The 26,259-nt window shown below is 34.5% G+C and overlaps 2 protein-coding genes across 2 annotated transcripts; both read left to right on the forward strand.

The window, feature by feature from the left end:
* Positions 1–2,064: 2,064 nt before the first annotated feature.
* On the forward strand, positions 2,065–7,542 carry LOC121763059 (regulation of nuclear pre-mRNA domain-containing protein 1B-like). The gene is made up of 8 exons (XM_042159111.1): positions 2,065–2,336; positions 3,092–3,235; positions 4,236–4,483; positions 5,191–5,310; positions 5,401–5,557; positions 6,116–6,252; positions 6,332–6,367; positions 6,598–7,542. The coding sequence occupies exons 2-8, from the start codon at positions 3,160–3,162 to the stop codon at positions 7,237–7,239; spliced, it is 1,416 nt and encodes a 471-aa protein (XP_042015045.1). The 5' UTR covers positions 2,065–2,336; positions 3,092–3,159; the 3' UTR covers positions 7,240–7,542.
* A 16,489-nt stretch (positions 7,543–24,031) lies between these two features.
* Positions 24,032–24,638, forward strand: LOC121761361 (glutaredoxin-C1-like). Its single transcript, XM_042157018.1, has one exon. It carries the CDS (start codon positions 24,119–24,121, stop codon positions 24,494–24,496), a length of 378 nt encoding a protein of 125 aa, XP_042012952.1. The 5' UTR covers positions 24,032–24,118; the 3' UTR covers positions 24,497–24,638.
* The last annotated feature ends 1,621 nt before the right edge of the window (positions 24,639–26,259 follow it).

Consider the following 26,259-nt stretch of genomic DNA (forward strand, 5'->3'; position numbering starts at 1 on the left):
ATCGCCGGTTTTTCTGCACACCTCGCCTGCAACCCTATGCCCTAGCCGGAATCTGCCCGTTGGGACCGTTGAACCGCCGGTTACGGTTCATCATATTCCCTAACCTGAACCGGCCCGCTTGAACCGTCGTACCGCCGGTGCCAGTTCCGGTTCATCAACCGGCGGTTGCGAACCGCTGGGCCGGTTCGGTTTGTGCATGCCTACACAAAGATAAAATTCTAAAAACAAAGCAACAAATTTAGACTAGAAGGGTAAATTGGTCATTCATGGGTCATTACATGGTTGGGAACAATGTTTTAAAAACCGGACTGGTAAGCGAACCAGTGAGGCTACTGGTTCATGGTTTAACTGATCTGACCGGTTAAACCACTGGTCGAACCGGAATACGGTACATAAATAAATATATATTATAAAAAATATTATAATTTAATATATGACCAAATATTGTATTAATTACACATCATAAATCATATATATATCTCTAAAAAATAAATTTAGTATCATTTAAATATATATTATTATACAAAAATGATTAAATTATATTATATGTATATATTATCATATACGAACATTAAAATTTAATTATATATAATATTATAATTAAAACTTAGAAATGATAAACATAATTTCATTAGTGGTTGGTAAATAAAATTACTATATTATTATACATAAAATGATTAAATTTATACAAAAATTATAAAATGATAATTTATTAGATTATAGGAGTATATCATTGCAACATAATGTTTAATTGATTAAAAAAATATATGTAAATATATATTTTAAAAAATTTGCAATTATAATAATTACGTATACATAAATGGTTGATATTAGTTATTTAGGGACTCGTATATAAAATTGATTACAGTATGGATAGTAAAATTCGGCAGTTTAGGTATTGATATAACTATAATTAAAGTTCGTGCTATGTCAGATCAATAAAAATGGTGGAGTGGTGGAGGTTACAGTCTAATGACAAGGAGGTCTAAGGTTATTCTTGTGGGGAGCAGTTTTATAATTTTTGAAAAATCATAATAAAATGAAAAAAGTGGTCGAACCGGTTCCCAGTTTCCTGCTGAATCGGTCAGTTTATCCGGTCCAAAATGGCCAAACCTCCAACTGGTTTAATAGTCCAAACCGGACTGGACTAGGCACCAGTTCGCGGCCGAACCGGTCTGACCGGCCGGTTCGGTCCGGTTTTTAAAATACTGGTTGGGAAGATAAGTATCATAGGCATTTGGTCCAGTTTTTAAAACACTGGTTGGAAAGATACGTATCATAGGCATTTGCCCCGATAAATAAACCAACAATCACAGCTTCAGATGCTAGGGCCTTGGCCCAATACGCGGGCCATCCAGAAAATGTTTCATTCAAACCAAACATGAGTAATGTAACGTTACAGGTCACTATCTTGCCATTACTATAAAACCAAACACACCCCTAGTATTTAGGCTATCCACGTGACCAAATGTGCACAACCAAGTCTATATGTTTCTAAACTTCGATTTGTGTTTAAGTATACAAGCGTATTTGAAATGTATTTTTACTTATGCAACAAACTAAAAAAGGTTCCTATTTCGAGAACCTCTAATATAGAATGACCTTAAAATAAGAAAAATTAAGAACGACTCAACGTTAACAGCAACAAAAACATACAACCCGACAAAAACATACAACCCGATATCCTAATGCCGGAAAAGATTAAATTCATAAAAAAAAAAGTACATATTCTCATCAATTCCAGGATTCCAACATCTCTATCTAGACTTCAAGAGTGATTCTTAATTCCCAACAAATAGACAATATTAGTGGTGCCATATGAAAAAGGGAGTCAACGACACATACATTCATAAATCAACAATTGAAATAACTAAAGCCCAATCATTTTATTAAATATGCGAAGAGAAACGTACATAACTTGGCACGAAGAGTTACGAGTACTCCATCTTTTGATTAATGAAACATCAAATCAAACATACAAACATTTTTATTAACACAGTTGATTGACTAAATATTCACATTTCAAAAATAATAATATAAAATAAATAATAGTAATAAAAATAATGATGCGCGGTGGAAAACAGCAGTAGCGCCGTTGCAAGTCTACTTTGATTCTTTGATTCCCTGACCCGCGAGATATCAATCCTCAAATCCAATTTGTAATTACAAACCCTAATTCAATCTCAAATTCTTGCAATTCAAATCACCTCTCTGCTTACTAAATTCCGCCTGATAACCCAAAAGATTGACGAATCCCTTAACTGGACATGAAAATTGAGCATGAAGTTTGAAGAAAATTCAACCTTTACCGCAAGAGGCTCGTATTTCGTCTAAAGGTTTTTTTTTAAGTCATCTTTCCTAGTTTCAATTCGTAGCTTGTTTCTTTGGGTATAATCAGCATATATTCTTTCGTATTCTGTGATTCTATCTCCTTATTTAACTAAAAAAAGTGCGTTATTTTTATGTGCTAATTTTCTGGTTTTGTTAATTATTTATGTGATGTGGCCTTTAAATTCTGTCCGTCAATTTCAGGAGTAAATTGATCATTTTTGGTAAAAACTAGTTGTTCACAGCATTCCTCGCTTTTTATCAGATTTCATCCAATTTTTACTATATGCTGAGTTTAGGTGGATATCCCAATTTTGTCAAATTAACCAGAAAAGGGTTCTTTTGACAAAGTGTTTGTACCCAGATTATCTAGATGAGCTTCTATGTGCATGTTTTTCGAGCAGGGAGATGAAACAAATACTTTTGTGTTTAATTATTGTTGATGACTTGATGTACTGATAGTTGAAGTGGTTGTGATATAGTGAAGTAGATCGTATCGCGTGAATGCATGCAATAATGAAACGATGTTTGAAGATTTAGTAGTATCTTTGTAAACCTTTTAGCTTTCAGATTTTTAGAAATTGATCTCCACGTCATGCATGAACTTCCAACTATTTTCATTACTTAAGTGGGTATTGCCTGTATTACTATAATTACTATTTTCACTACCTCTCATTATGTCTCTCCATGTTTGCGCGTGTGTGGGGTTATTTCCAATGTGATTGGGGGCTTACATGTGTTTTGATTCGTTTCGCAATTGCAGTATCAGTTTCACTTTGTATAGTGGTCTGCTAGGGACTCACTGACTTAGCAGACTTTGAGCAGGACAGCATGGTAAGCACTTTTAATCCGCAGATACTGGTTGACAAGCTGTTAAAGCTCAACAGCTCGCAGCAAAGCATTGAGAGTATCCTGCCATGTTATTGATTACCAATTATTTCAAGATCTTCTCATAGCTATTATTACTACTAAATTTTGCTAGTTATATGCTTTGTTGCCCTATTACCTCTAGGAGTTTCCGCCCCGCGATGTTGTTAAATAGCAGCATGGCGCTATATCATGGCGGATTTTAAGCAAACTTCCAACGCCGTGGTGGCTTTTGGCAGTTTTTGGTGGTGGTCCCCATGGCCTTTATGGCACTAGTTTACAATTTTTAGCCCATTTACCTGTAACATGTCCCGTTTATCCACATAACCGGCCCGCATTCGAATTTAAAGAAAAGACTTTTAAGTTTAAAATCTCAAACCTATTGGTAGAAAAACCCTTGCTCTCTCTCTCTCAACCATATCATTACTCTCCTTGTTCAGCCGCCAGCACCGTGGCCTGCCTTCAGAATTGCCGCCAACCTCCAGTAATGTAGACATGATATGTATTATGATACTACTACATTTTATCTGATTGTTGAGGTAAGATTTTAATTATTAGACATTATATAGTAATTGTTAGGACTTTATGCTTTAATTATTGTTCTAAGATTTCAGATATTATATTTTTGTTATATTCTTAGTGTTTGCATTTTATATTTCATATCTTATATACTAGTACTATATATTAATAGTAACATTTTATTTATTTATTTATTGACCGCCATATCCTGCCATGCCGACCTGCCATATCCCTGGGTTGGTTTTTGGGTCGGTTGCGGTACGCCATCGACAACAGTCACAACATTGCTGCCCCAAGAAAGTAATACCCACTGGTGCTATCAGTTTTACTCATAAAATCGATACTTATTGTTTATTAGAATGTATTAATCTAATGCTCTCAAGGGTTAGGATATTCCATACACTACACAAATGCTAATCGTGTGTTTGCTGAACCAATCTCTCAAGTCGCAACATATATTACTTAGTGATGGAGGATTATCATTGTAGATTTTCGCTAAATTTTTCCTTGACATTACTAAGCTCTATCACACTGGTGCATTTTTCATATGAACAAAGCAAAACAAGTCGTAGAAACTTGGGATAGGCAGTTTCATTGTGCTCATCGTGAGCAGCGCCTACCTTTTCTATATCTTGCAAACGACATTCTCCAGAACAGCAGACGAAAGGGCGCAGAGTTTGTTGCAGAGTTTTGGAAGGTTCTACCCGACTCTCTTCATGATGTTATTGAACATGGAGATGAAAATGCAAAGAGTGCTGCTTTACGCCTGGTATGTGCATCTTTTCTTCATTCTTGTTTTGTGGATGCTGTTTTCTGTTGGTGGTTGTCAAGGAAATGATTGTGAATTATGAAGGCTTAACCATAGGATGTTATGTCTATGATAGATGAAGAAGATCTGGTGTGGTAATGGTAAATGCATAATTTCTGTGAACAAACAGTACAAATAAAAGCTTAAGAAGGTGAACAGAAATTTCTGAGAGCAATCTTGCATCTCCTTATTCAGTGTAAGAGCAATCTTACTTTCTAACTCAAATGGCTCAATTCGAGTTTGTTGGTATATCATGCATGTGCTGTACATAGATTGCATATTTGCATGAAAAAAAATGATGTTGAGGCATTTTCCAAATTCTTTATTTCTTTGATATTGCTTCCATATAATTCTTAAAATAATCCCACACTTTGGTTTTATAGGTTTCTTCACCATGTAAAAAAGAGATTGTTAAATATTTCATCTATTTCAAATGCTTTCGAATCTCTGTGCAGCTGTGCTAGTTCTCTTCCATGCCTTTTTCTCTCCTCCTTGCACTCTTTTTATGCATCTTGCTCTGCAACAACTGAAAGGCGTGTAGGGTGAAATGTGATTAGGATTTTTATTCTGTCGGTATTCATCTTCTCTATTACAACAAAGTTCTTAGAATTATCTAAACGATTGTTCTTGAAAGTCTTACTCTGTTTGATTTTTTCCATCATATGCAGATTAGTATCTGGGAGGAGAGAAAAGTATTTGGCTCGAGAGGCCAAATTCTCAAAGAAGCGTTTGTAAAGAGGCAATTGGACAATGGCAATAAAACTCGGAACCTTAACGGACCTAAAGTGGTACATTTGAAATGGCAAATCTTGTAACAGCTACACCTGGTTTGTGTATTTTAATTTCCAGTAATTGCTTTTTCGTTCCTCTGTAAACAGCAGCTGGCTGGCGGGAATCTATTGAAAAAACTAGTTTCTGGTTACGAAGCTGTATCTAGCAGTCATTTGGATGAGGATGCCATTTTCAGAAAATGTAGAAATTCCATAACCTTTGTTGAAAAAGTGGATAAAGAAGTCGACAGTGATTCTCGATTAGGTATGTTTGTTTTCATTCTCATGCGCCATTGTTTACCATATTTGATAAAACCCCGAAGTTCTTCTGTCGCTTTTATGCTTGACTTAATGTACATGATACTGCGAATATAAGTAGTGTATCGTCTTCTTTCATAGGCTTTTAGTACGTACTTGTCAGTCCGGTGGATCTTATTGTTTAGAATGCACTATCTTTTTTCCTTTCTTGCACATTTTACCTTTTAACTTACTAAGATTTATCATACAATTACTAGTCCTGCATATGGTTGGCGTTCTGTGAAACAGACATATCTCAAACTATTTGGGAAGCTTCATGTTTTTCGTATGCCAGTAAATTTCGGATACTTGAATTGTACACAGTTTACCTTTCAAACTGCTCTATGTCAGGAGGCTTTAGCAATTGACCCTTCGTATATAAGTTACTTTGCCCATTTATTTTACAATTTTTTCTGAGCAAGGATTAAGCGATCATATCATTTTAACTTCAGAGGCCGGATTTATAATGCTAATAATAATAATCTTGGTTAAGAGTTGACATTTACGTGGAAAAACTATTGAGCAGGCCATGTCAAGGGTGGTATTGGTTATGAGCTCAGGGAGCAGCATGCAGTTCTGAGGGACTGCATCGAGCAACTCGCTGTTGTTGAATCTGCTAGAGCAAATCTTGTATCTTTGTTAAGGGAGGCTCTGCAGGAGCAGGTATATTTCGGAACAAAAATTAATCTTTTTGTTGCAATTTGTTTTATATCTAACTTTGAACTACTCGTATTGTTAATAGGTTTATAAGCTGGACCAAGTTCGAGATCAACTTCAGGTATATAAGATGCTCGTTTAACGATACTGAACTTTACATTTATAGTTAATTTACATATATATGGATGCTTAGAACTGGATCATCATTGAACTTACTCAATGATTCCACTGTTTGGAGTGATTTTAAGAAACTTCCGGATTGTTTCACCGTTGCAGATTTCATTATCTGCACGTACACAATTTACAGATAGTTGTTTCTAACCATACTGCCCCCGGATTCTCACTTCTCAGGCAGCACAGACACATTCCGAGCAGGCAGTCAAACTTCTTGGTGGCAATGGTCACAGACAGGTTCTCGTCGAACAGAATAGAAACGCAATTCCAGCATCTCAGATGCTACTGAAATTGACACCTACTTCCGAGGAGCAGACAGCCTCTGTGACCTACACCCGGCAGGTGTCCTTTCCCGAAAACTCTAGCCACATTGATGACGATCCCAAATCTGCAGCAGCTGCAGTGACAGCAAAACTCGCATCATCGCCGTCTTCCACCCAGATGCTGACTTTCGTGCTCTCGTCTATTGCATCAGAAGGAGTGATCGGAAGCTCCATCAAGGCCCCCCCTGAGAAGAAGGCTAAGCTCGAGAATGAACATCCTTCTTACATCCCTCAGAATTCCCAGGCACCGGCTCCAGCCTTCGAGCAAAATCTGCCGGTCACCTCTCATGGGTTGGACTCCTACGAATCCCCACCCCCACCCCCACCCCCGCCATCATCTCCGCCTCCCCCACCACCAATGCCACCACCTATGCAATCATACCCGGTGCCCAAATACATGCAAACCGCGATGCCTATCCTGGGCGGTCAGTACACCTACAACCCGAGCCTACAGCCACCACTACCCCCACCTGGTTACTCTCCTGCTGGCCCATAAGCAGCCGGAGTTTCTCCGTTCGGTCCTCCATCGAATGGTTACCAAAATTTTCCACCTGAAGGTGGTTTCTACGGTCAGCCATCCTTACCGATGGCCCCGATGAGCCGTCGGTAGAATCAGTGGTGCAGTCCGGCTAGGTGTCTGTTTGGTGTAAAAAACCTTGTTAAGCTTTGTTTCATTATAAAGTAGAAATATGGAACCATTCGGATTGGATATAGTGATTTACCCAATGTAGTTTAGGTTGTTTGTAACTTAATTTCAACAAATTGATTGGACTTTTACAGGGGAAAGTTTCTATTTTAAGTCCGTTACATTTTATCACATTAAAATTGTATCCATAATCTAGGCCATGTTTGATGGATTGATTTTTATTTAATAAACAATTAACAAAAGATCGCGATTAGACATGTCTCCGCGTTTGTACTATTTTTTCTTTTAACTAATTTTGAAATTTATGTTAATCTAGAAATCATAATTCTAATAGAAAGAATTATCCCTTTTTATTTTTGGTAACATAAGGTAGACGATTCACTTTTCTTTTTAATTCATCCCACCAAAAATGACTCATTATTAAAAATAGAAATTCTTTTATCTCTAATTTATTCATTGTCTCTTATGAATACTACTTTATTTTTTCCACTTTACACATAAAATAAAACTGCATAAAATCTCGTGCCGTCCAAGGAAGAGATCATCTTCCATGGTACGGAGGGAGTGATTTTTTTATAAGATTGTATTATATTTTTTTCCCATATTTTATTATCTTTGCATTAAAATCTTACCATGCATTATTAAGACGTAGGAATAAAAATACTGTACCTACTTCTTTGGTTCCATTGCAAGTCATGAATGATTTCGCTGGTGGGAGTAATTAAATCATAGTATTACGAGAGGGATATCAATCTAGCTCGAAACCCGCGGGTCGATCCGAATAATCCGATAAAATCATAGGGTTAGGGTCGGAAAATCGCAACCCAAATACAGAATAGCGCTACACGGGCTGACCCATTCGGGTCGGTGGGTTATGCGGGCTGGCCCGGGTGGGTTGCGGGTTAGCCCATGGGTTGAGCCTTTATAATTAAAATTTAACTAAAATTTTGTGTAATATACTTGACTGAAGTATATATGGTAATTACAATACTAAACGCAACATTGATTAGAAGTATATACGGAAATTATGTCTTCTCTCTCAAATTGAAAGTTAGGGTTATATAGGATATAGGTGTTATTAATATGTACTCATATTAAACGCCGCATTACGTCTTTCCTCTAAAAGACAATGATCCGGTTGAAGCTTCAAAAGTTATTTTTTGACATACTACTATCTATACTATCTTTTTTAACTCTTAGAATTTATTTTTTGGGTATACAATTAAAAATGTCATTCAACTCCTTTCACATGCATAATTTTCATTTAATTGTAGTCAGATTCACGCGTGCTACTAATTAGAGATATGTTTATATATTTTGTTTTAATTTCAATTGCTATTATTTTATTTTTCTTGATCACTTTGATAATACTTTACTATTTGTGACTATCAATTTTTTTTATAAATTAGAATATTGGATTGGATAGAAAGTACTAACACATAAGATCACTCTAGACCCGAATAGCTCATGGGTTAGCTCGAAACCCAAAGATTTAGAGTTAGGGCCAAAAATTTATAACCCGTAAAATTCACAACCCGAATAAGCACCTAAATAGCCCGACAACCAGAGTGGATTGGCCCGAAACCGAGCGGGTTAGCCCAATTGACATCCCTAAAAGCAAAACATATTTCTCAAATTAAATTACAAGAAATCCGACATTCCCTGGGCTGTTTGGTACCTGATTGATAGATAACACAGTGTTAAGACAATCCACCATTGTTTCAATGACTTTAGATTTCTGTTATCTTATATTTTCTGGAACAAGGAATTCTTGTCTAAGTACCTGCATCGCCTTTGTATTCACAAAATTAATCGGAAATAATAATAGAGAAAATTAATGTTAATCCCTCCGTTCCATGTTAATTGAGTCATTTTTCTATTTTTGGAAGTTTCAAAATTGAGTCATTTCTATTTTTGACAAAAAGTAATTATCTCTCTTACTTTATTCTTTCTTCATCTCTCTTATTTATTCTCAGTTACTTTATTCACTATCCATTTGACACACTAATTTTAAATTCCATACCGAAAATAAATACCTCTATTAACATGGAAGGATAGAAGTAGTATTTTCCGTTTTTAGTTCTTATATCCGACAAAGTAAAACAGTTGAGTCCTGCAATTATTTGAGGAGGAGAAATTGCGGACTCTTTTTTTTTTCACTATTCCTATAACAAAATTTGCAAAATTTCCTCACTGAAAACAAGGAAGTTAACAAGATTGAATGAGGCCAAACATAAATACGTAAGCTTTAAGGTTTCGATCGGAAGCAAAAGCTGAGGCAAAACCCTCATTATTTGTCTGATTCAGATTACTCCCTCCGTCCCACATAATTTGGGACACTTTGACCGGGCACGAGTTTTAAGAAATGTAATAAAAAGTGAGTTGAAAAAGTTAGTGGAACGTGAGTCCTACTTTTATATATTAGTTTTATAATTAAATGTGAGTATGAATGAGTTAGTGGAATATGGGGTCCACTACCAAAAATGGTAAAAGTGAAATGGGCCAAATTATGTGGGACGGCCCAAAATAGAAAACTGGGTCAAATTATATGGGACGGAGGAAGTACTTTTTTCTTAATAATACTCTCTCAGTCCCGGACTACTCGCACATTTTCTTTTCGGCACGGAGATTAAGGAATGAGTGTATAGCAAAGTCAACAATTGCGGCTGTAGGTGATAATTTTTATTAAAAATGAAAAAAGTGTAAATAACTTGGGACGCCCAGAAAGGAAATAAGTGCAAGTAGTCCGGGACGGAGGGAGTATTACGTGAAGAACACAAAATGAATGAGACCGCTGTTGAAGGCTGAAGCTTAAGCACGTGGGTGTGCTAAATGCTAAATTAATTTGCAAATTGAGAGCTACTCTATATCTATATAGATTAGAATTGCAGTCTGACAAAAATATATAGGTTTTTTCGTAGGGTTATTCAGTCAAAGTAGGTAGGTACCTATATGAAGAAATTCGGTATCATATATATATATTTTAATTTATGTGAGTTGTTTAAATTTTATGATGCCATGAATATGGACCCCTCCCCTGGGCATGCACAAACCAAACCGAATCGAACTGAATCGTCGGTTCATAACTTGGACCCGGAACCGGCGGCGGCGGTTCGAACCGTCAGATGGTTCGGTTCAGGTTCACGATTTTCAGAAACCGAAACCGCCGGTTCAGCGGTTCGAACCGGCGGTTCAAATAAAAAAAATATTTATTATATATCAAAATTAATTTTCACAAAAAAATAAATACAAAAATTTCATAATATCTCATATTTATTTGTTGGGCCTCTGAATTCTAAGAAACCATTCTTGGCTGTTTCTCTTTTATAAAGACATCCTTAAATATTTTATGTTTCACTTTCGATGTAGGACAAAATATGTTCAAGTATTTTCTTTTATAACTATATGTTTAGATCATTCATTAATCTTTTTCCAATGTAGAAGACAAAACTTTCTTTATTTTTTACATTTTATTATTTACTATTTTTATATTTATTTTTGTCGTAATTCGTTTTCTAAGACAAATTTATAGTTAATAATAGCATCAACTAGAATAGTTTAGTTATAATAGTTTAGTTAAATTTGAATGTGGCATGTTGCTCATAATTTGTACATTTATAGAATGTGGACATGTTCAAATAATTGGATTTAAATGTAGGTATGTTACTCATTTTTCTCAATGTATTGATTAAAATGTGTAAAAAAATAACAATTAATATAATTTGTATAAGAATGATAAAAATAGACGATTATAAAAGCAACCAATATTTAAATTTATTGTTTAAGACTTCAAGTCTTTAGTGATTTGTAATTGTTGCAACTTGTAGCCTCGTTTACATTTATATCAATAAAGCAATTTTCTTCATGATTTTTTGAATTTTATTTACGCACATTCCATAGATAAATAAAGAAGAAAATGCAAAAAAAAAAAACTGAACCGCCGAACCGGCCAAGAACCGGGGGTTTTGAACCGTAGCCCGAACCGGTGGTTTTTTGAACCGGAACTGCCTAAACCCTTGGCGGACCGGTTCAGGTTCATGATTTTTTTGAACCGTGAACCGCGGGTTCCGAACCGGAACCGGCGGTTTTTGAACCGTGTGCATGCCTACCCTCCCCCTTATGAAGTAAAGCACATGTCATATTAGGGGTAGCATTTTAATTAAATTTAAAAAATCTGAACTATCGAATAGTTATGTTTAATTATTATACATATTACATTAAATATTTAAATTTCACATGTAGTACTAAATATAATTCGGATAGAACCAAAATCTGAATTTGGATGAAAAATAGTTTTGATTGGAACCGAAATTCAAAAAATCCAAACTATATCTCAGTTTGTTTCTATTTGGATTACAAATATTTTGCTTGCATCATGACATTTGTCATTGAGTTAATATGTTCTAAAATACATTAAGGACATCCAAGTCCCATAATATTATCTCATCACTCCAATATTTGCATTCATGGGTTCCACATCTTTTTTTCCCACTATTTTATCACTTCATGCGTCGAGACCGCCGTCTCCAACACGCCCCTTGTGCATCACTGCGAGACTTGCAAACCCTATGTGTTGTTGATGCTCTATTAAGGGTGTTTTTGTCAATTTGGTAGCTACAATTAAAGAGTGAAAATGAATCAAATTAATTAAAATCTCAGCATATGCTATGTCACCACATTTCCCTTTAATGAAACTCCAATGTTAGGTTGCATTATACGTATATAGAGTCAATCATTTATGAGCATTTTCTGACGAAGGGATCCACGATTAATACAAATTTAATTGCATGTTTTGTTGGTGGGGTACCCTGTGACTCTGTTAAGTCTTCGACAACAGTAATAGTTGGTTGAAGTATTAGACAAGTAACACAAGTTAATTCAATTTATTTTACCTTCCACAAATAATGTAGGCAAGTGAAATTAATCATGTATCGTTTTTACACATAGGGAGATGTTCAAGATATTGCCCTATACATATACATAGCGACATGATGGTGATTTGTGAGAATGATGTTAGCCATTCTTTACTGATCTCTATACTGAAATCACATTCTAGATTTGAATTAGTTCAACCATATTAACACACTATAAAGAGGGGATAAAATCACCAACCTCCATCCATGCTTATTAATTTGATGTAGGGTTGGATCCACTATTTGATGTTTCCCCTTAAGCTGCTATTGATGTTTATCTTCTCCTTGACCTCAGACCTTCAATGACTCTTTTAATGGACAAAGAATCAAAACTTTGTATATAATGTGTATATATATATATTGTGACTTTTCTGTGTGTATAACACGAATTTGATTGATTCTTAATGCTGAAACCATCGCACATATTTATACACGTTCAAACGACGTGAATGAAGAATCATATCGTTTCATTTAACCAAAGATACGTTGATTGCTATAAAGAGAATTGCATTTCCTCTTATATAAGAAATCAACTTCCTTATCATTACGGTTATAAATGCATTACACCCAAATTTATATATATGTACATTGAATATTACAACCGTTGCTAATTAGATAAAATAGAAGTGATAACTTCTTTATCATTAACAACTGACACCTTTTCCATTTCTTTTAATTCTCGGTGCCACATGTATACATATATAAACCATCATTTATGCATACAATCTCCAATATACATACATATATATTAGGCTTTATATATATATATATATATACACAAATATATATCAATAACAAGGTAAGAAAGGAGGGTTATCAATACACCCGATTCTAATTCTTTAATCGAAACCGATCCATCACGGTGTCGTCTTTAATATTAGAATCCCATTGACACATTTGAACTTGATCTTTAATATTAAACCAATCTTTACATAGGTCACATATAAGAATAAATATTCCTACATTCTCCCACTTGACCTTTGTAGCTCTCAATGGTTTAATAACCTTTATGCGCACTTTACAACCAAGTTCATATATCCTTTAAATACCTATAAAGTTAGATTCAATTGGATCATGGCGGTCACACACTCATTTAGTCGACATGATTCCTTCCATGCATCACAAATCAATTCTAACTTTATATGAATAACCTTTCATTGAGATGTACTTTAATTCTCAATACAACATATGCTATCTAAACAACCATACTGTATACAACTTTAATGATAACATATAAACAAGCAGAAACACAACTTTTATTGAATTCACAAGAGTGTTTACACAATACATGAGTCCACAACTAAAATAGCAAGGCTTTGTCTATAATACCCATACGCTCTACATGGCCAATAAACATACTGGGTGGTAGTCCTTTAGTTAACGGATCCGCTACCATCATATTCGTTCTTATGTGCTCAAAATACACCCTTTGTTTCTGCACTTCTTCTTTAACCGATAAGTATTTCAACTCCATGTGCTTAGCACCATTCGAGTACTTATCGTTCTTTGAGAAGAAGACAGCTGCGGAATTATCACAATAAATTTTCAGCGGCTTGGCTATGGTGTCGACAATTCCAAGTCCCGAAACAAAGTTCCGCAGCCACAATCCGTGAACTGTGGCTTCAAAGCATGCCACAAACTCTGCCTCCATAGTAGAAGTAGCAATGACAGACTGCTTTCCACTTTTCCATGATATTGCTCCATCGGCTAAAAGGAACAAGTATCCAAACGTCGATTTTCTTGTATCAACGCATCCGGCATAATCTGAATCTGAATATCCAACCACCTCTAGATGATCGGATCTCCTATAGGTAAGCATGTGTTCTTTGGTGCCTTGCAAGTACCTGAGAACCTTCTTTGCAGCCTTCCAGTGGTCCATACCGGGATTACTTTGATAACGACCCAACATACCAACCGCGAAGGTGATATCTGGTCGTGTACATGTTTGAACATAGTTCAAACTCCCAACCACTGATGCATAGGGAATCTTTTCCATTTCCTTACGCTCCAATTCATTTTTCGGACATTGCATTAAGCTAAACTTGTCTCCCTTCTGAATTGGAGCAATTCCTGCGGAGCATTTATCCATTCTATATCTCTCTAAAACTTTATTGATATAGCCTTTCTGAGACAGACTTAACAATCCTTGTGATCTATCCCGGAATATCTCTATTCCGATCACATAAGATGCCTCACCCATATCCTTCATTTCAAAGTTTAAAGAGAGATACTTCTTTACATCATGTAGTAAACCCATGTCATTTGCGGCTAGCAAAATATCATCAACATATAGGACTAATATGATAAACTTGCTCCCACTGATTTTAATGTAGATACATCTATCAACGATGATCTCTACAAAGCCATATGAAACAATGATATCATTAAACTTTATATACCATTGTCTAGAAGCTTGTTTGAGTCCATATATTGACTTTCTCAACTTACATACTAAGCCTTCTTGCCCTTCTATCATGAATCCTTCGGGTTGTTTCATGTATACCTCTTCTTCTAGTACTCCATTAAGAAAGGCCGTCTTTACATCCATTTGGTGAAGCTCCAAGTCATAATGAGCCACCAAAGCCAATACAACTCTTAAAGAATCCTTCTTTGAAACTGGAGAGAAGGTTTCTTTATAGTCAATGCCATCCTTTTGAGTGAATCCTTTGGCAACAAGGCGAGCCTTGTACCTTTCAATGTTACCTTTCGAATCACGTTTTGTTTTAAAGATCCATTTACAACCAATGGCTTAAAAACCCGTAGGCAATTCTACTAAGTCCCAAACATTGTTATCTCTCATGGATTTCATCTCATCCTTTGTTGCATTTAACCAATTTTCAGAATTGTCACTTTCCATGGCTTGTTGGAATGAGATAGGATCTTTATCAATGCTCAAGTCACATTCACTTTCAACGGAATATACCACATAGTCATCCGATATGGCCGATCGTCGTTCCCTTACTGATCGTCTTAAAGGTTCTATTGGTTCATCATTCCATTCTTGAATTATGACTGGTTCATCTTCAATCTCAACAGGTGGGTTATGCACTTCATGTTGTTCAATAGGAACAACAATCTTAGGTGCAACAAAAGGTGGATGAACAACCTTTTCTTGAACTTCATTAAAGTCCACTTTACGAGGTTCATCACTCCCACTAATTTCAATGAACCTAGCATTACCCGTCTCAACTATCCTCGTACTATGGTTAGGACAATAGAATGTATATCCTTTTGACTTATCTGGATAGCCAATGAAATATCCACTGACCGTCTTTAAATCCAGCTTCTTTTCATGCGGATTATACAACTTTACTTCTGCGGGGCAACCCCAAATACGTAAATGCCTTAAACTCGGTTTCCTTCCCGTCCACAGTTCGAAAGGTGTCTTTGGAACTGCCTTACTAGGAACCCGATTAAGCATATACGTTGCAGTCTTTAATGCATAAATCCACAACGAAAGAGGTAAATTACACCCACTTAACATGCATCTAACCATATCCAAAAGAGTACGATTTCGCCTTTCCGCTACACCATTCTGTTGCGGAGTACCGGGCATTGTATATTGTGCACAAATGCCCTTGCTTTCGAGGTACTTTGCAAATGGACCCGGACATTGTCCAGATTCATTAAATTTTCCGTAGAATTCACCACCTCTATCTGATCTCACCACTTTAACTTTTCTATCTAATTGCCTTTCTACTTCATCTATGAATATCTTTAAGACATTCACGGATTCAGCCTTTTCACGTAATAGATATATGTAACCATACCGTGAGAAATCATCAATAAAAGTGATAAAATAATTTCTACCATCCCACGAAGGTGCATCAAACGGGCCACAAATATCAGTATGAATTAATTCAAGAAGTTGAGAACTTCTTGTGGCTTGTTTCTTTACTATGTGTTTAGTTTGCTTCCCCTTTATGCAATCTATACACATCTAGATCACTAAAATCCAATTGAGGAAGAATATCATTCTTTACCAACCTCATCATCCTTTCCTTGGATATGTGACCTAGTCTTTGATGCCACAAGAAAGCCGAATTTTCACTTGACACACTACGTTTTATGCCTCTACTTTCAACATTAAATAATGATTCAGAAAACTTTGCATCAAGATTGAAACTGTAGAGTGAATCAAACAAAGTACCACTTCCATAGAAGTAATCATTTCTGTACAATGTAAATACACTATTTACAAACTTGATTTTAAATCCTAATCTATCCAACCTACTAACAGATACAAGATTTCTAGCACAATCTGGTACATAGAGACATTCCTTAAGATCTATATGACATCCCGTGTCCAAGATCAGTCTATAGGTCCCGACGCCTTTAATTTGTGCATTCATCCTGTTCCCCATGAACAAGTATTGTTCACTTCCTTTTATAGGTTGGATCGTACTGAATCCCTGTTCAATGTGAGACACATGAGTAGTAGCACCAGAATCTAACCACCAAGTATTATTAGGCACTTCAATAAGATTTGACTCAAAGCAAACGAAACTATTATGTTTACCTTTCTTATCGAACCATGCCTTCCTTTTTGGACAATCCTTCTTGAAGTGTCCCGGTTCTCTACAGAAGAAACATTTCCTTTCCTTTTGGATCTTCTTTTCGGGGCCTTTAGGAAAAGAAGACTCTTTACGTTTGTCCTTTTTACTTGCCTTTACCTTACTGGTGCTTGCTCCTCCATGACCCATTAGATTCACAACTTGGTCACCCATCTTTTTTAGTCTCCCTTCCTCTTGAACTAACATGGCCTTTAGTTCTTTAAGGTCCCATTTATCTTTTATGGTGTTATAATTCACCTGGAACTGGCCAAATTCAATAGGAAGAGAGTTTATGATGAATTGAACCAAGAACTGTTCATGAACCTCCATTCCTAAGGTCGTGAGCCTTGCTGCCAAGTTTGACATGTGTGTTACATGATCGTGAATCGGCTTAGACCAGTCAAACTTTCTTGTAGTGAGCTCACTCATTAGGCTCCCCACAATTGACTTGTCGGCCAATTCCGATTGTGAACACTCCTTTATCTTTTCAATAAATTCCCTTGCACTCTCTGTCTTAGGCATAGATGGCTTGAAACTTTCTGCCATCGTCATCCTCATAAGATTGAGACTTAGCCTGTTAGAGCGCTCCCAAGTCTCATATCGAGACTTATCCGTTTCGGAGCTTTCTTCCGTAATGGCTGCAGGCTCATCTTCCGTAAGTATGGCATGGTCAAGTGACATAATACCCAATGAAAACCGGATCTGTTCTGACCATTCACCATAGTTTTGCCCATTGAACTTTACGACGGAGTTTGCAGATGCATATATATTAGATGAAGCTGCAACATTTATACATGCTTACAATTAGTGCTTTGAACTTTAAACACCGATTCAGATAACTGTAAAACTTTAAATAACATGCATTCAAGTAACCTTTGGGCAATACTTAAAATACACATACTTTCAACGATGCTAAAAAAATTTCTTTAATAATTAATCAAATCATACATATATCAAATAAGCATGTTGCCTTTGGGTATACATACTACATAAGACACAAGTAGACATGATTAATCCCTTTCGTATTATTAAATGTATACAATGATCCACCTTTGGGTGATCTCCAAGTATATAAATAATAATATAATTGATCAATCAAACTTTAATGTCATTTATAGCATCTCTTTAATCATGATCAATTAACTAACATTCATCATGCTCAATAATTAAATGCAATATAACAAGACCACTTTGGTGATTAACAAGTCATATATCATTTAAATATTGAAATCTTTAATGGGTAGAAAACATTATTTTTATTATTTCATAAAACAATACCCAACACATAAGCGGAAGCAAATTTAACCAAAATCGAAAATTAATACCATTTAAATTTCAATTTTGAAAAACACATAAATGGTGAATTAGCCAAATCTAGATTGGCTCTGATACCATCTGTTAGCCATTCTTTACTGATCTCTATACTGAAATCACATTCTAGATTTGAATTAGTTCAACCATATTAACACACTATAAAGAGGGGATAAAATCACCAACCTCCATCCATGCTTATTAATTTGATGTAGGGTTGGATCCACTATTTGATGTTTCCCCTTAAGCTGCTATTGATGTTTATCCTCTCCTTGACCTCAGACCTTCAATGACTCTTTTAATGGACAAAGAATCAAAACTTTGTATATAATGTGTATATATATATTGTGACTTTTCTGTGTGTATAACACGAATTTGATTGATTCTTAATGCTGAAACCATCGCACATATTTATACACGTTCAAACGACGTGAATGAAGAATCATATCGTTTCATTTAACCAAAGATACGTTGATTGCTATAAAGAGAATTGCATTTCCTCTTATATAAGAAATCAACTTCCTTATCATTACGGTTATAAATGCATTACACCCAAATTTATATATATGTACATTGAATATTACAACCGTTGCTAATTAGATAAAATAGAAGTGATAACTTCTTTATCATTAACAACTGACACCTTTTCCATTTCTTTTAATTCTCGGTGCCACATGTATACATATATAAACCATCATTTATGCATACAATCTCCAATATACATACATATATATTAGGCTTTATATATATATATATACACAAATATATATCAATAACAAGGTAAGAAAGGAGGGTTATCAATACACCCGATTCTAATTCTTTAATCGAAACCGATCCATCACGGTGTCGTCTTTAATATTAGAATCCCATTGACACATTTGAACTTGATCTTTAATATTAAACCAATCTTTACATAGGTCACATATAAGAATAAATATTCCTACAAATGACATTTGTTGGTGAGAAAGAATAATATATCCCAACCATTTGATATACAAATCCAAGGAATGTAATGTAGAGGGAGCGGACGGAAGAAATTTATCTTGGTAGCGATTGTTTCAAATTTCAATTTTGAGACAATAATTTTCATATGTTCTTTTATGATGATAACGGCTTTAGGACAATAATTCCTTCAAATTATTTCCGATTATGTTATATACATAAAAATAATTTTTAGTTTGTAGGGCTTAGGCCCTCATTGATTTAAGGTGAGTCGACCTTGAAATTTCAGTTCTATTCACTCTTTAGTGTAATGAGAAATGAAATATATAATACTACTCACTCTGGTCCCAATAGATTAGTACGATATTTGACTAGTGTAGAAATTACTCTCTAAGTCTCACGTTATTTGAAATACTTTTTTCGCAGGCATTTTTCATAGTAATAAATAGTTAAAGTAGAAAAAGGTAAATTGAGAGAGAAAATAATGTAGAGAGTGTGAAAAAGAAGTGTGTCAAGTAACGTGAGACAAATGGAGTATTTGACTTTGTGAGGAAAAATGATTGAAAAAAATTAGTGAAATGTGGACCCTACTTTTATAATACTAATAGTTTTATACTAATAAATTGTGAGTAGAATGTGTTAGTGAAATATGAAGTCCATTTATTAATAACAATAATAGTAAAATGATACATTTATTGAATTAACCAAATAAGAAAATATGAGACATTTAATGGGGACCAACGAAAACATTGTTTATTAGTATAGGATTAGAGGGTAAACATGTGATCCAATTGAATGTAACTTATTTGATAATGTGTTTTCTTAGGGGAGAATGATATAGTATTATATGTGGAATATAAATTTTTCTAAAATATAATGCTTCCTTTATCCTTCATTTCACTTGAATTTCTTTTTTTATTATTCCACTAAAAATTAAATTAGTTATTTGGCAAAAAATTTAAAATGGGCTGATCCAACTATTAGATTCCGAAAATAGTCTGTTGGGCGGAAGATACTAGCTAAACCCTAAACCCTTTACTAAATGACCACAATGTTCGGCTTCCTGATATGCTCCCTTCATCCCAAGTTACTTGAGTCATATTCCATTTTAGGTTGCCCCAAGTTACTTGAGTCATTTCTCTTTTTAGCTAAAAACAAAACATTTAATCTCACTTACTTTATTCATCCAAGCCCCCTAGCTCAAGTGGTTGAGAAGGGTTGCAAGGATATGACAACATCCTGGAGGTCTTGAGTTCAACTCCTGGATGGCTCGACTTTGGGATTAATTTCCAACATTGGCTCGTTCACGCCCGAACCCGTCGGAGGGAAGCTAAAGTATTCGAGCCACGAGGGGCTGTGGCGGGCTAGTTCGCTTGCCGAATGTATCTCGAACTCCTATGTATGAAAAAAAAAATCTCACTTACTTTATTCTCTTTTACTTTATTATCTCCTACTTTATTTTATCTTTATTAAACTCACTAAACACCATTTTTTTAAATCACGTGCCAAAATGAAACACCTCAAGTAACGTGGGACGGAGGGAATAGTAACTTATTGGAATCATCACCACCTATTAGCTTCCGGAAATAGTCTATTGCGCGGAAGATACTAATTCGTAAACCCTAAACCTCTTACCAAACAACCACAATGTTCGGCTTACTGCTAGATTATCTTATTGAAATCATCACCATCTACTATGCTCTATCTTCTTATGTGGATTTCAAACTTTGTGAGCCAGTTACGTCATGATGCTACCACCAGGGGTCGAGCAGGGTTTGACCGACCACACCATTGACTCACGAGTATTGCCAGAAAACTCCACTAATAGGACTCCGATGTCACATGTCTTCGCACCAATCCTTCTCTTTTTATTGAGTGGAAGATACTAAAATGCCAAAATAAGTCACACTTGGAAGTCATATACTTGCCTCTAGAGCATTATTTTGGAACTTATGATTAAAGGCGAATAATTGAGATATAATGAAACTTAAACGAAGAAAGAGCCTAGACATGCTAATGCTACAAAGTAGAGTATAAATTATTGTTCGAAGTTGTTTATTGAAGAATTTACAGAAAATGAGTATTACTTCAGTTAAATTATAATCGTAAATTAGTATTGCATAAGTAATTAACGTATAAAACCACTTCAGATTATTTAAAAAATAATCAACCTTTGAATGAACGAACACCATTCATCACAAATTCACAATTAATATTTCCAACCCAGTTTTTACTGATGCTCAAATTAATCCATGCCCCCGCGCACATAAATGAGCTAGCATTTGTTTTGAAGGATTCTTAAATAATTAAAATGATGAAAATGTTGTCAGGTAATAAACTGAATTAACCGCCCAAAACATCACAGCCGAAAAAAAATACTCCCGACCAGCCACCGCCAATCTTAATGATTCAACAAGTACACATTCGGAATTAACTGTTCATTAAACTGAATCTCGTAATCATCCCTCAATTTATAATATGAGTATATATTTTCTTTGGTCTGAATAAGATATATATTTTCTTTTAAGAGTCCTTATATCGTTCAAAGTTATTTAAGACTTTATTAATAATTTGATTAGAAAATTATATGCTACATATTTTATTGTGAACACCATATGTGAGCATTATATAAGCCTATTTAATAAACGTACAGTATTTTTATTTTGTTTTATATATTTAGTTTGATTCTAATATTATATTAAAAATTATTATTGATATTAATTGGGATATTGGTCTCTAAAATCATGAACTTTGATCAAATTTTAGTATTTCCACGAACTTTAAAATTGGTTTAAAATATCACAAACTTTACATTTTGTTTGTTATTTCTAATGGCAGGTCAATCACGATATCCAACCAACTTCCGTGCATTTTTTTTATCATACTTGGCACTATTAAATCGACGTGATTCCACGTAGATTTTTATCCTACTTGTAACGAACTTAAAAAATAATCTAAAATATCATTAACATTTCACGGTTACCCACATATAATACGATTTTTGTCGAAGATATCTTATTTGGGCTGCCATGGGAAATCACAAACAAAATGTAAAGTTTGTGATTTTTAGACCAATTTTAAAGTTCGTGGGAAATGCCAAAATTTGACAAAAGTTCATAGTTTTAGGGACCAATATCCCTTTTTAATTTTACAATCTTCAAAAATATCGAAGCTTGATTTTATTTTATTTATTTAAATTATTAAGAAAATGAACAAATCAAGTTTGTATTTTATGAAAATTATAAAATTCAAAATGTAAATAATAATTTTCGATGTATTAGAATTAAACTAAATAGTGTAAAGCATAGTAATAAACAATAACAAACGTGCATTAAACTAGCATAATGCTCACAATGATGCTCACATAATATAACATGCTATCATTTCTCATAATATTTGAATACTTAATTTATGTTTCTATGTATTTGATATGGTCATCGATACTTTCGAATTGGAATGGTAGAGATTGCATTCTTATTTATGATTTTAATTTTTTTTAATTGAATAAATTAAGTAGAAATAATTTTTATTATGGTGATAATATTTGTTATCACTTCACTTTACAAACGGGATCAACTCGAGACCAATATAAAACCCAATAATAATAAAATCTGGAAAACGGTTTTAGTAAAAAAAAAGTTGATGAAACGACCTGTTATTTCCAACAGTAAGCCCCATTAATTACAGTGTCCTTTTTTATTTATCATAAATTTACGAGGGAGAGATCAGATTTTATCTGAAGTTTGAATGGAAACCGAAAGATAAATATGTGGTCGGTGCATTACATTACTCAAAATTAAGTGACAAATTACAACATTCACCAATGTCATATGAAATCATCATTTTTTCCCTATAACTTGAAACGGAATTAATTACAATCGATATGGAGTTTGAAAGTTTGTCGGTAACATTTGGAAACGAATTTGTAACTTTGTATGTAAATGAAAATTTACAGAATCTCAAAGATGATCACATTAAAATTACACAGATTCTCAAAGTAGATGTTATTATAGTGGGTGACCTAAATTAATAAATAAGCATATAGTCATAGTTTCTTTAAAAAATCTGTTAATTTTAATTTTCACGTTCATTTATTATGTATTTAACAAGTATCTAAACAGAGAGTGAGTGGATAGTTGAATCAAGTAGGGGCCGACAAGGACCAAAGCAACCGTCTTAAATTAAATACGAAAAAAGGAGGAATTTCCTTTTTGAGCATGTACCATTTCTCCACTTATCTCTCCTCTCTCTAACTCGTTACCCTCCTTCGAATTTGTGTTGTCACATTAAATCCTATTCATTTCAATTACTCAATTTGTGTCATAAATATTAACCTTTGATTTGATAAATTTTACGCTACTATATTCCGAGCCATAATATATATAGCACCAATATAGTGTCAGCCGATGATTATTTTATAACTTGCGCAAGACAATTTTATACGTCACACAACGGATTATTCGAAATTAAATTGATCCAAAATTACCCGAGATTGATGTTATGTGACGATCAATTTAAATTAATTACTATAACTTTTAAAAATATATTTATCAATTACGATAATATCTCGATTCTCGCGACTAAATTCACATAAAATGAAATGAAGAATGAAGACAAAATTACCCGAGATTGAACTAAATTGATAGTATTATACAAATTTATGTAATATTCCGAAATTAGTATAGAACCAAATTTATGCAACCGAACTACACTGGTAAAACTAAATTCGGTCAAATCTATAGTAAGTAACTAAACACGTCACCTCTCATTTATCTTTGTACTTAAAAAGCATTTGCTATCTATAAATAGAATAAAATAAAAAAAACAAATTAAAACTATTATCACCTTTAATTTCCCATTTATCTCTTAGCCTCTATATATACCCTTCTTCTCCCAACCTCATTTCTTCCATAAACACACACACACACACACACATTCGGAAAATCCAAAACCCTCACTCAGAGAAAAAAAAACTTCCACAAACATAAACACGTAAAAAAGTCGAAAATAATGCATTACCAGACAGGTTCAGGGTCATGCAAGGTACCATTAAAACGCAGCGTTGCGACAGACCCGATGGAGCGGATAGAGAGGATGGCGGCTGCGCACGCGGTGGTGATCTTCAGCGACAGCACGTGCTGCATGTGCCACACCGCGAAGCGACTCTTCTGCAGCTTGGGAGTGAGCCCAGTGATCTACGAGATCGATCAGGACCCGAGGGGGGAGGACCTCTCCAAGGCGCTGCTGCGCCTCCACGGAGGGGCAGCGCCTGTGCCGACCGTCTTCATCGGGGGGAGGCTCGTCGGCGCCATCGACAGTGTGATGGCATCTCATATCAACGGCTCGCTTGTGCCGCTGCTTAAAGAGGCCGGCGCGCTCTGGCTCTGATTAATTAGTATCATTAAGTTTCTTTTTCATTTAATCATTATGTAAACCAGTTTCTAATTCTAGGTAATACTAGGATCTCGTGTAGTTCTAATTTTATAGTGCTAATAATAATATAGTATCTCTTTCCTGGTTTTCCTTCAAACTCGAATATGTGTTGTTTTAAGTACTTGTGTTGAAAATACCATGAACCGGCAAAAAAAAGAAAAAATCTGCGAATAGTGGCGGAGCTAGGATTTTGTGTACATGAGAAATTACAATTTTATATATGCATATGTATTATATTGCCGCCAATTGTCACATAACTTTATAAGTGTACTTTTTTTATGAACTTTAAACTTGGTAATGAACTTTGTCTTGGATGCTAATTTTTCACGGGCAACAAATTTCAGCTTATTAGAAATGATGTGGATGATGAGTTGTCATTTTTAAAACTAGTTGACATATGTAAAATGAGTAGGAAGATAAGATTTCATTTTTGAAGTTAACTAATGATAAAGTGACACTGCCACTTGGTTTAGTATCTTAAAATTTCTTCACAACGACCTTTTTCTGTACTATCGGTGTCTCGATATCGCCTACAACGACAACAGATTTAGCAGTGACCCTCCGTTCATAATATTATTTACCAAGTTCGAAGTGAGTAGAAAAAATTAAAAGTTCTAAGAGTTAGTGTAATATTATGCATCAATAGCCCTAGCTGGCACTCCACCACTACATATGGTTATATGTGAAATTCAGAGGTTCTGTTCTTAAAATTATGAGAGAAATAAATAACAACAAATTATTAGAAAAACTATGTACTCGTATGAAATTTGTTCAAATTCTTGCTAATCTCGCAAACTTGAAAATCAACTGCTAATATTATGACTTTTGATCATTTTCGCAACTGTTCCACAAATTTTGATCAACAGAAATTATTGATGTGACACATGTGTCCTAAATTTATGACGTGGCATCAGTAGCGGACGCAGAAATGAACATAAGTAGAGGCTAAATTTTCAAAATTTATCTTAAAAGTAAATTTGTAGGTAATTTAGATTATTATAGGGGCTTTTATATAATAATATGGATAAAATATGAATAAAATTTAGAATTTTATAATGAAAAAAAGTTTAAAAAATGAATTCATTAGGGGCTAAAGTCCCTCCCTCTGTATATGTAGTTCCGCCGGTGCGTGGCACACACACTAAGTAGTGTATACATGTACTAATGTCATTAATTTAATTTAAAAAAAAAATCATAAGCTTTGGTCAAATTCTAGTCAATCTCGCAATTTTCAAAATCAGTCATTAACATGATAATTTTGATATTTTTCACAATTGCCCATGACGCTTGATATCCTACATAGATAAGGAAAATTTTGCATACTTTTCATTATTTTCAATTTAATTTCACGTACTTAAACGATGTCGTTTTTGTACATTTGTGCTACATGCATGTGCCACATTTACATTTAAGATACTTAGGTAACATAAATTTTGGGCCTTAGGAAAATTGCGAAAATTGACAAAGTTATGATATTAGGGGCTGACTTTGAAGCTTGCAGGACTGACTATAATTTAACCAAATTTTATAAATTTTTTGACAATTTAATATAACAAACAAAACAACGTCGTTTAAATAGCAGTACATTTTGTCCATGTAATATTTTTTTGTTGTCGCATTAAACATGATTTTCAAACTTGCCAAATTGACCAAAATTGGGCCAAATTTCATTTACTTTTATGGCAATTTGCCCATAACATTTTAATTAATCCACTTTT

The sequence above is a fragment of the Salvia splendens genome, chromosome 13 (assembly GCF_004379255.2).
Source record: "Salvia splendens isolate huo1 chromosome 13, SspV2, whole genome shotgun sequence".
In the NCBI taxonomy this organism is placed as follows: domain Eukaryota; kingdom Viridiplantae; phylum Streptophyta; class Magnoliopsida; order Lamiales; family Lamiaceae; genus Salvia; species Salvia splendens.

Coding starts and splice junctions, on each gene's coding strand:
- LOC121763059 (XM_042159111.1), top strand. CDS start 3,160: ATGGTAAGCACTTTTAATCCGCAGATACTGGTTGACAAGCTGTTAAAG. Junction 5,311..5,400: donor ACCTTAACGGACCTAAAGTG/GTACATTTGAAA, acceptor CTCTGTAAACAG/CAGCTGGCTGGCGGGAATCT. Junction 6,368..6,597: donor AAGTTCGAGATCAACTTCAG/GTATATAAGATG, acceptor CTCACTTCTCAG/GCAGCACAGACACATTCCGA.
- LOC121761361 (XM_042157018.1), top strand. CDS start 24,119: ATGCATTACCAGACAGGTTCAGGGTCATGCAAGGTACCATTAAAACGC.